We start from the raw sequence: 14,384 nt of genomic DNA, 5'->3' as shown, positions 1-14,384 counted from the left end.
ATCATATGCCGATAAAAAGCTAAAAAAAAGCCTCATTAGTTGAAATACAAATAAAACCATCAAAATAAACCCTGAAAAACAAAACGGTTTGACAGGGATTTCGGAAGAATAGAGGACAAAGAAAATACCAGAATAATGCTAACTGATAAGCGCATTTCACAAGCCCCAAAGAACCCAATAATGTTGGTGATGGGTCACTGGGACTGAAAAACTGAAAACTGCATCCTCCTGGTAACTACAGGTACTCTAACTCCAGGTGACATTAGCAAAATAACTGACTTTTAATAAGTAACAGACATATAAGGAAACAACCTCCTTCTCCAATAACCAGAAAATGAGAGTCTAGTTGTGGATTCAGACCCATGGTAATGATGGCTTTCTCCCCGCCAGTTCTTACCACCAGTATCCCTGGGCCTGCCTTGGGTATTCTACCATCCCCAGTCCCAGCAGAGCACTCACCTCCCAGAAGCACCAGACTCAGCACATTTAGGAATTCTATTAATCCTGGCGGGCTGGGTGGGAACAAATTTGTTTCTCCCGGTCCTACAAAGATCAGACTGCTCTGGGAACGAATTAGTGTCCCCCATACCCCCACTCATCCCAGTACAAGGATGCAGATGTCCAGAGTTTAGAATGCTGGTAGAAACAAGGTACCAGGAAAACAGAACTGAGCTGCGGACCACATCCATATCATCCAAATCTCCATTGGAACTAAGACTGCAGGACTTTCTCTTTTAATTAGTATTCTCTTCAACAACACTGCATATTTGGGATGTGTTTCCCAGTAGTAACCTAATTCCTACAGTAAATATGGATTTTATCTGGGCTATATTGATATGACCTGGAGTTCCATGTTTAGCCATAAACATGTGAGAAAGACAAGTTGACAAGCATTTGTTAGTGCTGATATTATTTTATTTTAGTCTATATAAACACTCACCTCTTTGACGCTATGCGTTACTGCCCATATTAGAAAAACTCTTGACATCACCTGGAAAGAAGTCAGGACAACAGAAGATGGAACAATTCCTGAAAGAAATTTTAGGATAGGTAAATACACATACTGTATTAAGTTTCAACATGTAATATATTTTCTAAAGCATTCAAAATTTAATGCTTAGACACAAAACCGTCTAGAGTAACTGAAACTTATCTATATGGCTATACAATGTTTTTCAATGTAGTCAATATTAAAAACCATTTTCCTCACTCAAAACAATAATATTGTTAATCGCAATAGCAAACCGTGAACTCTAGGTATGCTTCTTAAGCCTTTCAAAATCACTGACCAAGTACAATATTTTCTACACTTATCATATAGAGAAAACAAAACCACTGCTTAACTGTAAAATTAGACATTGAAAGTTCATTTTACAATATGGTTTTCAAAAATGATTAGGCATCTACAGAAGGGAAATTAGCTGTATTTGTGTCTAATGAAGGTTGGAAGCTCCAGACTTGATATACTCACTAATGGTTAAGTTGGTGTCTTTTATAATTCACTTGAAGATTTTGCCAATCAGCATTGCAAAATCAAAGTTTACCATTATAAACCATTTCTTCTCACCTTGTCCAAGCATTGTTGTAAGCATCTGGACAAGGATCCTCCCACTGTCCTCAAGTTCTAAGACTGGAATCACCTTTATTTACTTAGGTAATCATCAATTTCTGCTAAGTTTACATTTCTTTGGCTTCTCCCTTCAATTCCTACAACCACAGTCCCCATCCAGAGACCAGCCATCACCATTATATAAAATTCTTGCCTCCTTTAGGTCATCTTAAGCGCAGCCATAAGCTATTATCTGTAAACACCATTTTGTCTTTGAAACTTTACTCTGGCAAGGAACTGCTCCTAAAATAAAATCTGGAAGCAGAATTGTGAGGATCCAATCCAGCAGACCCCTGCCATTTCATCTGGCCTTACTGCTGCCAGCAACTAGACTTACAAACTTCCTGGACCTCTCAACTTGCATGTGGGCCACTCTCACCCACCAGAAATCCCTCATCTTGGTCGCAGATCTTTCTTTCATTTTAAAACTAACCTCATCTTCAAAACATTCACTGGACTCTCCCAGACCAATTTTCATTCTTCCCAGGCCTCTAAAATGCATTCAGACTTCTGAACGTTTATATGGTTGGACAAACCACAACTTGCCAAAAGACTGTACAAATCAGACAGAGATAAAACTGCCTCTATAGGCTTGGCTATGAAAGGAAATCACTTTATATCTCATTAAGAAAAAGAGATGCTACATCCTGCTAGAATGAGCTTCTTAAAGAAGACTTGGGCTTCGAAGAGGAATAGTTTAGTTTCCAAAAATCAAGCAACATGGACATGTCCAGCAATGCTTGGCATATAAAGATGCTTCTCAAATCTTTGTGGAATGAATGAAATAAAAATATATATGTATGGACATATAGGTCAATGGAATAGGGTTGAGAGTCCAGAAGTAAACCTTCACATTTATAGTTACTTGATTTTCAAGAAGGGTGCCAAGACAATTCAAGGGAGAAATAATTGTCTCTTCAATGAATGGTGCTGGGACAACTGGATATCCACATGCCGAAGAATGGGGTTAGAACACTTCCTTACACCATACACAGAAGTTAACTCACCATGGGTCAAAGACCTAAATGTAAGAATTGAAACTATAAAACTCTTGGAAGAAAACATAAATGTAAATCTTTGTGCTCTTGGATTAACGAAGCATTTATTAGATATGACACTAAAAGCATAAGAAAAAATAAATGAATTGGACTTCATCAAAATTAGAAACTTGTGTGCTTCAAAGGACACCACCAAGAGAGTGAAAAGACTTTTACTTTCACTGTGATAACCCACAGACAGGAGAAAATATCTGCAAATCATATATAATAAAGGACTTATATCCAAAACATGTAAAGAATTCTTATAATTCAACAACAAAAAGACTAACAACCCAATTAAAAAATGGGCAAAGGATTTGAATAGACTTTTCTCCAAAGAAGATACGCAAATAGCCAATAAGCACATGAAAAGATACTCAACATCATTAGTCATCAGGGAACTATAAATCAAAACCACAGTGAGATGTACTTCACATGCACTCGGATGGCTCTAATAAAGATTTAGACAGATAATAACAAGTGTTGGGAGGATGTAGTGATATTGGAACTCTCATACATCCCTGATAGGAATATAAAATGGTGTAGCCACTCTGGAAAAGTCTGGCAGTGCCTCAAAATATTAAATACAGAATTACCATATGACCTAGCAATTCTACTCCTGGGTGTACACATGCTCAAGAGAAATGAAAACATATGTCCACACAAAAACGTGTACATGAACATTCACAGTGGTATTCATATTAGCCAGAGTGGAAACAATCAAAACATCTAACAACAGATGAACTGAAACATAAAATGTGGGATATCCAGACCATGGAATGTTAGAAATAAAGTAAATAAAAATTAAAAGTAATGAAAAATAAATTAAAAAAATGAAGTCCTGATGCATACTACAATAATGACGAACCTTGAAAACATTATGCTGAGTGAAGAAGCCAGTGATAAAAGACCACATGTTACGTGATTCAATTTACATGAAAAGTCCAAAATAGGCAAACTGTAGGGACAGAAGGTAGATTAGTGGTTACCTGGAGCTAGGACATTAGGGGGGAAACTGGGAGTGACTGCTAATGGGTATGGGGTTTCTTTTTGGGGTGATGAAATGTTCTAAAGTTGATTGTGGTGAATGGTTGCACAACTCTGTAAATATTGAACTATACCCTCTACATGGGTGAATTGTATGATACGTGAATTATATGTGAGCAAAGCTTTTATAAAAAAATAAATGTGTGAATGAAGTACAAAGCCTGGTGATATAATAAAGAAGCTAATTAGTGAGTCAAATATTAGTGAATATACTTAGCCAGATCACACTTCAAATAAGAAAAACTAGAAAAGATTGATAAGCAAAAGTGTTCCTAAATGAGTTATTAAGCATTTGTTGCTTAAGGAAAGACCACCACTATTTCTAGCTGCTGCTTTTGTTTTTAACTCAAAGATCTGCTCATCACATAAAACTACCAAATTTTCCCTTTCATTTCTGCTCACTCTTCTTCTGCTGTTGAAACAAAGGGCTAGATGCTAATGATCTGAGCAGGGCTCCAGGGCTGCTGCTATATTTTGGCGAGATCAAGAAGTCCGGGATCCAGACCTCAGATTTCCAAGTTCAAAAACCTAATTTTATCCCATTCACGAGCAAGAATCAGGCTCCTGGGAGACTGACTCATACTAATCAAATCCATAGGAGACTAGTTAATAAACCATTATTCACTTATAACAGAGGCACAGCTGTTGTAATAAAGGAATGACTGGGGTTTTAGAGACCCTCATCTAGGTGTAGTTTTTTTCTGCTGTGAAAATCAGAATGCTTAGTAAGTGTGACTTTAAACAGAGGGATTTAGGAGGTCTGAGGATGAATACTGCAGTTCAGCTGAACATAGGTTTTTAAATCATCCTTTCTCTACTCTAAAGCTCCCTTTTCCAGGGAATATGAAGATTTATATATACCTTCCTTTCAAAAGTGCTAAACAAAAATTATCAGATTGTTTTACTTAAAAGTAAGTTTTACTAACCAAAAACAAAGATTTACTCTTTGGGGATGTTTCCCACCAGTCTTTTCTTCTAAGTATACTTTTGAATACAGGTCAACTTCTACTGTTTATACTCTTTGTAGTTTGCTTTCCTCGCCTAACATTTTAAGAAATTTTCTATCTTACAACATATTCTTCAAAATATTTTAACTTGAGTCATAATATTCCTTTGAGTGGAATATATTTGTTTATCCCTTCTTCTGCGAGACATTTAAATTGCTCCAATTTCTTGATGTTATAAATGCAGTAATGAAGTATGACAAATAACACTGAAAGCCTCGCGAAGCTTAGGTCTTTTTTAAAGGGTCATTTCCCTGGGACTGTTCCCAGGAGAACTGCTAGGTCAAACGGTACTATGCCTTCAGGGCTCTTGAAACAGACTGTCAAATTGCTTTCCAAAACATCTGTATCAACATGCACTCCCACCAGGAGTACACAAGCGCCCTGCTTTAGCACACCCTGGACACTAAATTTAAATCTTAGTAAGTTAGGGAATAAAAAGCTGATCAATGCTTTCTAATGTGATGCAGATACAGAGACATTTCTGGCTTTATCTGCAGGTGCTCCTGCATTCCCTACCCAGGGAAGCTGCTCAACTACGCACCTGAATTTTCCCCAAATGATGTAATTCATACCAATTCTCACTTAGTTTCTACGGCATAGGAACCCACCTCAACCAGTCCCATGCACCCAGCAAACAGCAGTTCAGGGCCTAGCTGGCCAGCCCAATCTCAAAGTCCTGCTCTCCTGGATCAGTTAAAAGGCCAGCAGGAAGAAGAGACCTTCTGTAAGGAAGACCACCTGAAGGCCGGGAGTTCCAAGTTTATCCTTGTTATCAAGTCAGACAAACAACAGGCGGCCACATAGACGGACCGTATTATCTCAGCTCTGAACAGAACTGATATCACTGAGTTGGGTATATTGTTATTATTAGGTGGATTTCATAAGAAATTGTTAAAAAAAATTACTACTTCATTTACTGTAGGAATGGTACGCAATATAAATATATCCATCCTATCACTCAATGCCCCTTATATAAGCACCAGGTGGGAAATTTGTTTTAGAACTTAATAACATTAAGAAATATTTGCTCCCCTCCAATAGGAGATAGGAATTATACAACTCCACTTCCCTTTTCACCTTGGTAGGCAGAAAGTTTCAAGCCAAATCTGAAGGGTACCACATTACTGTATTTTGTGCACGTTACCACAAATTGTGGTGGAATGAGTATAGACATAACACAGACCAGATCCTCTTACTTTCCTAGACTTCTTGTAGTCGACATCTCTGTGTTCACATTTATTATGTCATTACTCCTTATCTGATCACCATGACATAGCATGTTAAAACTACCTGAACAGCAGATCTTTTGCTGTTGTTGATTACTTAAATCAGTTGTTTTCGGATGACTGAAATTCTGTAATCTTATCAGTAAGCTATCACTAGGTCAAAATTCATTCAAAAAAGATTTACTAGGCATCTATTATTCATTAATTTAATTCAACAAGTATTTTTGGAGTACCTACTCTGCGCCAGGTCCTGTTCTCCATGCTGGGACCGAACAGTGAAGGAGACAATGGCCCTGCCTCCTGAACTTACTCTCTCGGGCTGTAACTGATTTGTGCTTTAGGATAGCTCTTATCTTTCGGACTTTTTCCTGAAGGTGATGTGAGTCTACTATTTGTAATCAGGAGAACGACATGATCGCTTCTTGGTTTCAGAAAGATCTCTCTGTCAGCAATGCAAATCTTTGGCAAGGCAAGGATATAACTTGAGAAATAATTATGGAACTTATGTTGAAAGGGCAACGAACTTTTGAAGCAAAACAGCTGAGAAAAGAAACAGGCATTTATGTGTGTGTTAAGCAAACGCTGTACAAAGGGGATCTGGCAATCGGTTTTGTGCTTCCCCAGAACCAGGGTGCTCTGAGGACTCCCAAAACGGCTGAGCCTGCAAAGCTGGGCAGCACTGGAAATGCTCCCTGCCTGGTGCAGCCCTCAGACAGGCCAGATTAGCAGGGATGGGAGATTAGCTATGTATGACCAAGACCAGGCTGAAAGGTATAGGAAGAGCAACGCAGATTGAGAGCAGAGTAGGACAATGTTCAGATGCAGCCCACAACCAGGCAAGGGCCAACCACCAATGAATACATGGCTAATGGGGACCAGACCAAAGCAAGTCAGGAGACACAAAGTTGGTGGCAGAAATAAAACTGAACGATGGCAAGTGAAATCAGAACCTCCCTACCCAAATACCAAACCCACGGAACCAAAAGTAGTAACATTAAATAACAACAAAAATCCCCATCAGTAACCAAAAAGGAATGGGGTACAACTTTACGCCATATATTTTTAAAAGTGCTAGCCAAGAAACGAAAGATGACTGCACATCTCCTACTCTGTCCCTAGCCCCCAAAAGTGATACTGATGAATCAAGAAAACCCTGAGAATTTTCACTGACAGGCCCAAACTTGCAGAGAAACACAGATTTCTGGCTGGAGTGTGACAGACCTGGAGGCTGGAAAGTGCTGGTGAGGTGGGGGGAAGTGACTAAGGCTTTCAGGCCCCACACTGTCGGAGGACTGGGACTAAGTTCCCTATGGGGGCAGGATACACTTTCCTCAGGGCTGAGGAATCCCAGGACGAAGCAAGTAAATCTCAGAAGAGAAGGAAGAAGTCACGTGTTTTTAAATAATTCATTCATATTGTTCAAAATTTAAAAAGTATGAAAAGATACACAGAGAACAGTCTCCCCCCGAGTCCCATCCTACAGTTAGTCAGGTGCCTTTCCCACAGGCACCAATTATTAATTCCTTGTCTATCATTCCAGAGATATATTTTAGGTGTAGAACAACATGTAAGTGAATGTATAAAGATATATTTACACATATTCTTTTTTCCAACTTCTTACATAATGGCAGCATTTTATACACATTATTCTATACCCTGCTTTTCTTCCCTTAAAAAATATCCTGAAGAACTGTCTACATCAATCCATATATATACTGTTTCAATTACTGAGGCTTTATGTTTTCATATCTACGCACTCTCCTAAGCCCTACCCCCATGCCCTCAGGGTGCAGAAAAATACATAAAACAGGAAAACTCCAATCCTTACACTGCAGCTCAGAGGGGAAAACAACTGGATCTTAAATATTGTTGAAATGCAGCTCGAGGAGAATTCAGTAACATCTGTATCAGAGCAAATAAAATGGCTGGACAGGACTGCTCACACTTTACCAAGATGAAAAGGCATGGTAACTATACAAACATAACACAAGAAAAAAGAAATAAAAATAAAAGCATCCATTGTATTGTAGGGGAGGAAGGCATTTCCTCTATCCACTCTAGGTCCTTCTGGCTGGACAATGAATTAAATTCACATAAGACAGAATAACAGGAGAAAATTAAACAAAGCTTTATAACATGCATACATGGGAAAGACCCGGAAAAACTGAGTAACTTGCCAAAATGGTGGAAGATCTCACCTTAGATATCATCCTCAGCTAAAGACAAGGGAGGATGTTGAGGGTGGGGAGAGTCAGTCATAGGAGATTACCAGACAAACACAGTAAACAAGAGTAAGCTTGTTATGCAGATTTAAGTCCTTGCCTTCCCCATTGATAAGAGTTTCTAGAGGTAAGGTCATCCCCACTTCTTCCTGGTACAGAGAGGGAGACACCTCTACAGATGGAGATTTCCCTTACAAATGTAAATGTATCTTACAAAGGGTTAACTTCTACTTCTCAGAGTTTCTCTCATGTCTGCAGTTTTAAAAAGTGTAACCAGCCCCAAATAATCTTCATGCCAAAGAGACACATCTTGGGGTGGCAAATTCCAGCCCCCCACAGCATCTAGGGGGAAAGCTGAAGATTAAAGAAACTAGAAGGAAGATACTAATTGTGGGAAACAAAGACAATCCAACACAAGGATAACTGTTATCTCCAAAGCAGAGAACTTAATATATAGAACAGAAAATGTATTCAGGGGTATAACCCAAGAAATGAAAGAACTAAACTCATACTGAAAGAATACATTGTGTTCCAGAAAACAACTGATAGTGAATAGGAAATATCAAGAAATTTCTTTGTAAGGAATAATACTTCAGGGATCCAAATAAAAAAAGCAAGTTGCCTACAAAGTGGTAAGAAAATCAGCCTGGCTTCAGACTTCCCCATAGCAACATCCAATGTCAGAAGACAATAAAGCAAGACTACAAAGGTCTGAGGGAAAGAGAGCATGCTCAAGAATATTATACCCAGCCAAGACGTCATCCTAATGTAACAGCAAAAGGTAGACATCACTAAAAATGAAAGAATTTGTCACATAATCCCTATGCAACTGGTCTTCTTGAGAAACATACGCTGTCGGAAATTCAGTCGAACAAGGGATAAATAACTCAGGAATGGAGAAGTCATGGTAAAAGGGCCCATAGTAGGCAATGAATCCATTCAAATATAATGCTAAGACTAAACAATTACAGTAATTTATGGTCACAGAACCTAGTGTAAATGCTTATAAACCACAGTAATAAACTAGTAACATAATTTTAAAACCAGAGTCAGGGAAGAAGAGATGGAAGGAGGAGTGACAATACTAATTTCCTTAATGGAATTAAGAGATATTGTCTAAAACTGAAATACAGTTAAGTGTACTTCTAATCTAAATTTTTCACAATCTTTTTGTTAAACTTTAAGGAACCTTTTGGTAAATAATATCTCTCTCCTGGTGGAAAAGTTTTATAATTTATTTATTTTTGATAAACTCAATGATTTTAATGAGAAACAGTATGTACAGTATGAGCTATTTATCTTGATTCTTCCATCCATCTACCTTTTCTTCCTTATATTAACATGTATGTGAAAGGAATGCTCTCTGAAAGGATGTTTTTCTAATATTAATGAAGATTGGTTCTATTGATAGAATTTGGAGTCATGTTTTACACTTTACTCTTTGTACTTTTGCACACTGCTTGCATTTCTTGTAAGAAAACATGAATTAAAAATTTCAAAATTATTGGGGGCCAGCCTGGTTGCACAGTGGTTAAGTTTGCACATTCCACTTCGGCAGCCCTGGGTTCACTGGTTCGGATCCCAGGCGTGGACCTACGCAGTGCTTGTCAAGCCATGCTGTGTCAGGCGTCCCACATATAAAGTAGAGGAAGACGGGCACGGATATTAGCTCAGGGCCAATCTTCCTCAGCAAAAAAAGAGGAGGATTGGTGGCAGATGTTAGCACAGGGCTAATCGCCTCAAAAAAACAAAACAAAAATTTCAACATTAATAAAATAATTATTCTTAAAAGAAATTAAAAATTTGGCAGCAGCAAAAAGATAATTCTGAAGTTGAACTAATTCCAATTTTAAACAGGAATTTTCTTAAATATTTTCTCTTAGAGTACAAGCTGATCTCAGGGAAACAGAAAATATTTCTGGCCAAAATGAAAAAAGGGTGGGAGTATGGGACTCAAGGAAGAGATGACTGGCTTTTTTTTTTTTTTTTTTAAAGGACTGACAGAAGGGAATTCTCCTTTTTGTTCCAGAACATAGAAAACTGAGCATGCCTCTTGGGGTTGCAGCACCTGACCCCCCAGAAAGCAATTTTTAATATATTTATATAACCACACTTACTTTATTGAGCTCTGACAAAAGAAATTTGTGTCTTACACTGAAATCAATAGCAAAATTATGGTATTTACATGATAAGCTCTGGATTTATTTGAGGTTGCCATTTCTAAAAGATGTACTAAAGTGTAACAGGATATTAGATTTTCTTTGTGCTAAACGGATAGTGTTAATAAATGCATTCATGCTTATCTTTTACTAAATTGAAATGGATACAAAGGGAGAAACACAAGAAATCAAGTACAATGATACTTCATGTGTCTAGCATTGGGAAGAAATGTGCAGTTCGAGCTAAATCTTTTCCCTTTATGTGACAAAACATTAAATACAGAGGCGCTTCTCAAACTGGGGCATGCAAAGCCCAAAGACACACATCAGGGTCCAATGCAGCAACATTCTACTAGCGGTCAACCTACTCAAATTCAACTGCATGAACTCAACTAAAAGAAAATAAGATAGAAAAACAACAGTGTGGGCGACTCCCCCCAGCACTTCACGGTGTGAATGTGTGCACGAGAGCGAGCGGCGGCCCTGGGTCTCCAGGCTGGTCACCATGCTGACTGATTCTACTGTGCAAAGAAAGTATAACATTTATCCAAAACAAGCCCTAAATGGGAGCCAACTATTTCATCTGGCATTCAAATAAAGAGTAAACACTTTCAACACTGGAGGGAAAACGTGGCTGTGCTGGACTTACTGAGAGTTGATATTAAGTTGTATTAACAATTTAAGGTATTTTTCATTGGAATTTTACCCCTAATTAAGCAATTCTACTTTATTTTTTTATCTATTTATTTTTTTTTTGAGGAAGATTAGCTCAGGGCCCATCTTCCTCTACTTTAAATGTGGGATGACTATCACAGCATGGCTTATCAAGTGGTGCGATGTCTGCACCTGGATCTGAACCTGTGAACCCCAGGCCGCCAAAGCAGAACGTGTGCACTTAACCGCTGAGCCACCCGGGCTGGACCAAGCAATTCTACTTTAAGAGATAAAGTCACAGGATATATACATAGTGCATCTTCATGGTTCATTGATTTTCCCTGAAATTTTTTGGGAAAATTCATTTTTACATGAAAATATAAAAAAGGGGACTTTGAAGGTGTTTCATATTATGGCAGGCTATCTTGCCTTTACTCTCAAACCCCTGGGTGATACTATACTCCTCACACATACTAGGGAAACTTGAGAAAAGCTGGAAAAACACTATGATACATTAAAAATACAAGGTAGAGACATTAAAAATCAATGGATCAGGAAGATGGCGCCGTGAGTAGTCCTCTTTGTCTCTCCCCCTTCAAGTCTACAATCATTTGGACACTCATCGCTTAACAAAGGCTTTCCAGATAGCATCTCAGGACGTCTGAGAGACCCATGCGACTATACATTGGAAGGCGGATGGACTTCCCTCCGGGAGGAGGTGGAGATAGGTGAAAACTCTCCGACCCCAACCGAACAGCCTAGTACCTGCAAGCGGCTTTCTTCCAACAGACGCCCCCAGAAGATCAACACACACCTAGGGCAGGAGCAAGCACACACCAGAGGAGCGACGGTGGAAACAGGTGACCAGAGCCCTTCTAAACCCCCGGCAATTACTCCTAAACGCAGAGGGAAACTCCAGAGTTACACACCTGAGCCCGCGGGGAGAGTCTCGCCCCGCCATTGGCGGGGAGATCCCGCCTGGTGTCCACGGCGCCCGGAGGGTCCCAGAGAGAATCACAGAGGGCGCGGCGGCCCCCCAGCTGCCACTGCCTGCACAGCGGGGCAAGGGATTACCGGAGATCTCGGAGAGGACTGGGGCTGGGTGGAGCTCCAGCGGCTGGCCCCGCGGCCTGGGGGGAAGCTCCAGAGTTCCGCCGGGGCAGCAGACAAAACTCTCTGTCTGCCATTAGCGGAGGGGCTCCTCCCAGCATCCACAACACTGGGAGGGTCCCGGAGAGGAGAATATCAGGCAGGGCAGCAGCCAACCAGCTACCACTGAAATCAGGATCTCTGGCTATCCCCCAGACAGGGCAAAGGGCTCCCCGAGTTCCTGTGGAACAGGACTGGGGCTGGGTGGAGTTCCAGCGACCCAGCTCCGTAGCCTACGGGGAAACCCTACAGGCTCACAGCAGCCTCAGCGAAAGCCTCTGCACAGCACTAGTAGAGAGCACCCATCCGGCAGCCACAAGGCTGGAAGACCCCGGGACAAAAGTAGCATAGCTAGGTGAGCTAACCACAGACTATAGAAGATGCCAATAGCTCTGCTGTGACCCATAGTGGACAAGGAGATTTTGTGGGTGCCGACAGAGACGCAGCGGCAAATATAAGTGATCCTACCCCTGGCCGCTGGAAAAGCCCATAACACCGTTGTAGACCCCAAGGAGGGAGCACGTCTAGGTGGGCTGCAACAGTAGGGACCAGCAGCCTGAAGCACCCCCGTGATGGCCCCCATGGCAGAAGAGGGAATCCACAGGACCACTGTGACTACGAGGAGGGGCCCAGGCCCAGTTAGCAACTGCGGATAGGGTTCCTGGTTGGTGCAGTATAAACAGCTGCTCCCCCACTACACCAGCAGAAACAAGTGGAAGGAGCAACTAAACTCTATCTCTATGCAGAGGCACAAATCTACAACATCAAGCAATATGAAAAAATACATTAAATCTCCAGAACAGAAGGAAAATAACAAATACACAGAAAACAATCCCAAAGAAAATGAAATATATAACCTAAATGACGATGACTTCAAAACAGCCATCATTAAAATACTCAACGAGTTAAGAGAGAATTCAGATAGACGACTCAACGAGTTCAGGAGCTATGTCACAAAACAGTTTGATACTATAAAGAAGAACCAAACAGAAATACTGGAAATGAAGAACACAATAGAGGAGATTAAGAAAAATCTAGATGCACTGAACAGTAGGGCCGATAATATGGAGGAAAGAATTAGCAATTTGGAAGATGGGAATATAGAAATGCTGCAGGCAGAGGAGGAGAGAGAAGTAAGACTAAAAACAAATGAAGAAACTCTCCGAGAATTATCAGACACAATTAGGAGATGCAACGTAAGGATTATAGGTATACCAGAGGGAGAAGAGAAGGAGAAAGGGGCAGAAAGCCTATTCAAAGAAATAACGGCTGAGAACTTCCCAAATCTGGTGAGAGAGATGGATCTTCAGGTGACAGAAGCCAATAGATCTCCAAACTTTATCAACGCAAGAAGACCAACCCCACAGCATATAGCAGTGAAGCTAGCAAAAGTCAACGACAAGGAGAAAATACTAAGGACAGCCAGGCAAAAGAAACTAACCTACAAAGGAACCCCCATCAGGCTATCAGCAGATTTCTCAGCAGAAACTTTACAGGCTAGAAGAGAGTGGAATGATATATTCAAAAATCTGAAGGACAAAAACCTACAGCTGAGAATTCTCTACCCAGTGAAAATATCCTTCAAATACGACGGAGAAATAAAAACTTTCCCAGATAAACAAAAATTAAGGGAGTTCATTGTCACAAAACCTCCTCTTCAGGAAATCCTCAGGAAAACCCTCATTCCTGAAAAATCCAAAAAAGGAAAGGGGCTACAAAACCAAGAGCAGAGGAGATAAGTAGAAGGACAACAACAGAGAGTAGCAGCTCTTCATCAGAACAGATTACACCATGGGACGAGAAACAAAGGAAATTGAAGAAAACCGGAAAACAAGACATAAAATGGCAGTGGTAGGCCCCCACGTCTCAATAATCACTCTAAATGTAAATGGATTGAACTCCCCAATCAAAAGACACAGAATGGAAGGATGGATCAAAGAACAAGACCCAACAATATGCTGCCTCCAGGAAACACACCTCAGCCCCAAAGACAAACACAGACTCAGAGTGAAGGGATGGAGAACAATACTCCAAGCTAATAATGAACAAAAGAAAGCAGGTGTCGCTATACTAATATCAGACAAGGTAGACTTCAAAGCAAAACAGATAAAGAAAGACAAAGAGGGACAGTATATAATGATAAAAGGGACTCTCCACCAAGAAGACATAACACTTATAAATATATACGCATCCAACACAGGAGCACCAAAATTTGTAAAGCAACTCTTAACAGAACTAAAAGAAGACATCAACAACAACACAATAATAGTAGGG

At 40.1% G+C, this 14,384-nt stretch overlaps 1 protein-coding gene across 1 annotated transcript in view; it reads right to left on the bottom strand.

The window, feature by feature from the left end:
* HACD2 (3-hydroxyacyl-CoA dehydratase 2) overlaps nucleotides 1–14,384 on the bottom strand; it is a 96,755-nt gene that overhangs the window by 33,987 nt on the left and 48,384 nt on the right. The window contains exon 4 of the mRNA XM_070583749.1: nucleotides 941–1,029. Coding sequence (XP_070439850.1) covers nucleotides 941–1,029 — 89 coding nt within the window. The remainder of the gene's footprint in view (nucleotides 1–940; nucleotides 1,030–14,384) is intronic.

Source organism: Equus przewalskii, chromosome 18, assembly GCF_037783145.1.
Source record: "Equus przewalskii isolate Varuska chromosome 18, EquPr2, whole genome shotgun sequence".
NCBI classification, from domain to species: Eukaryota; Metazoa; Chordata; class Mammalia; order Perissodactyla; family Equidae; genus Equus; species Equus przewalskii.
The sequence above is the reverse complement of the archived record's forward strand: the minus strand, read 5'-3'. Positions and strand labels throughout refer to the sequence as shown.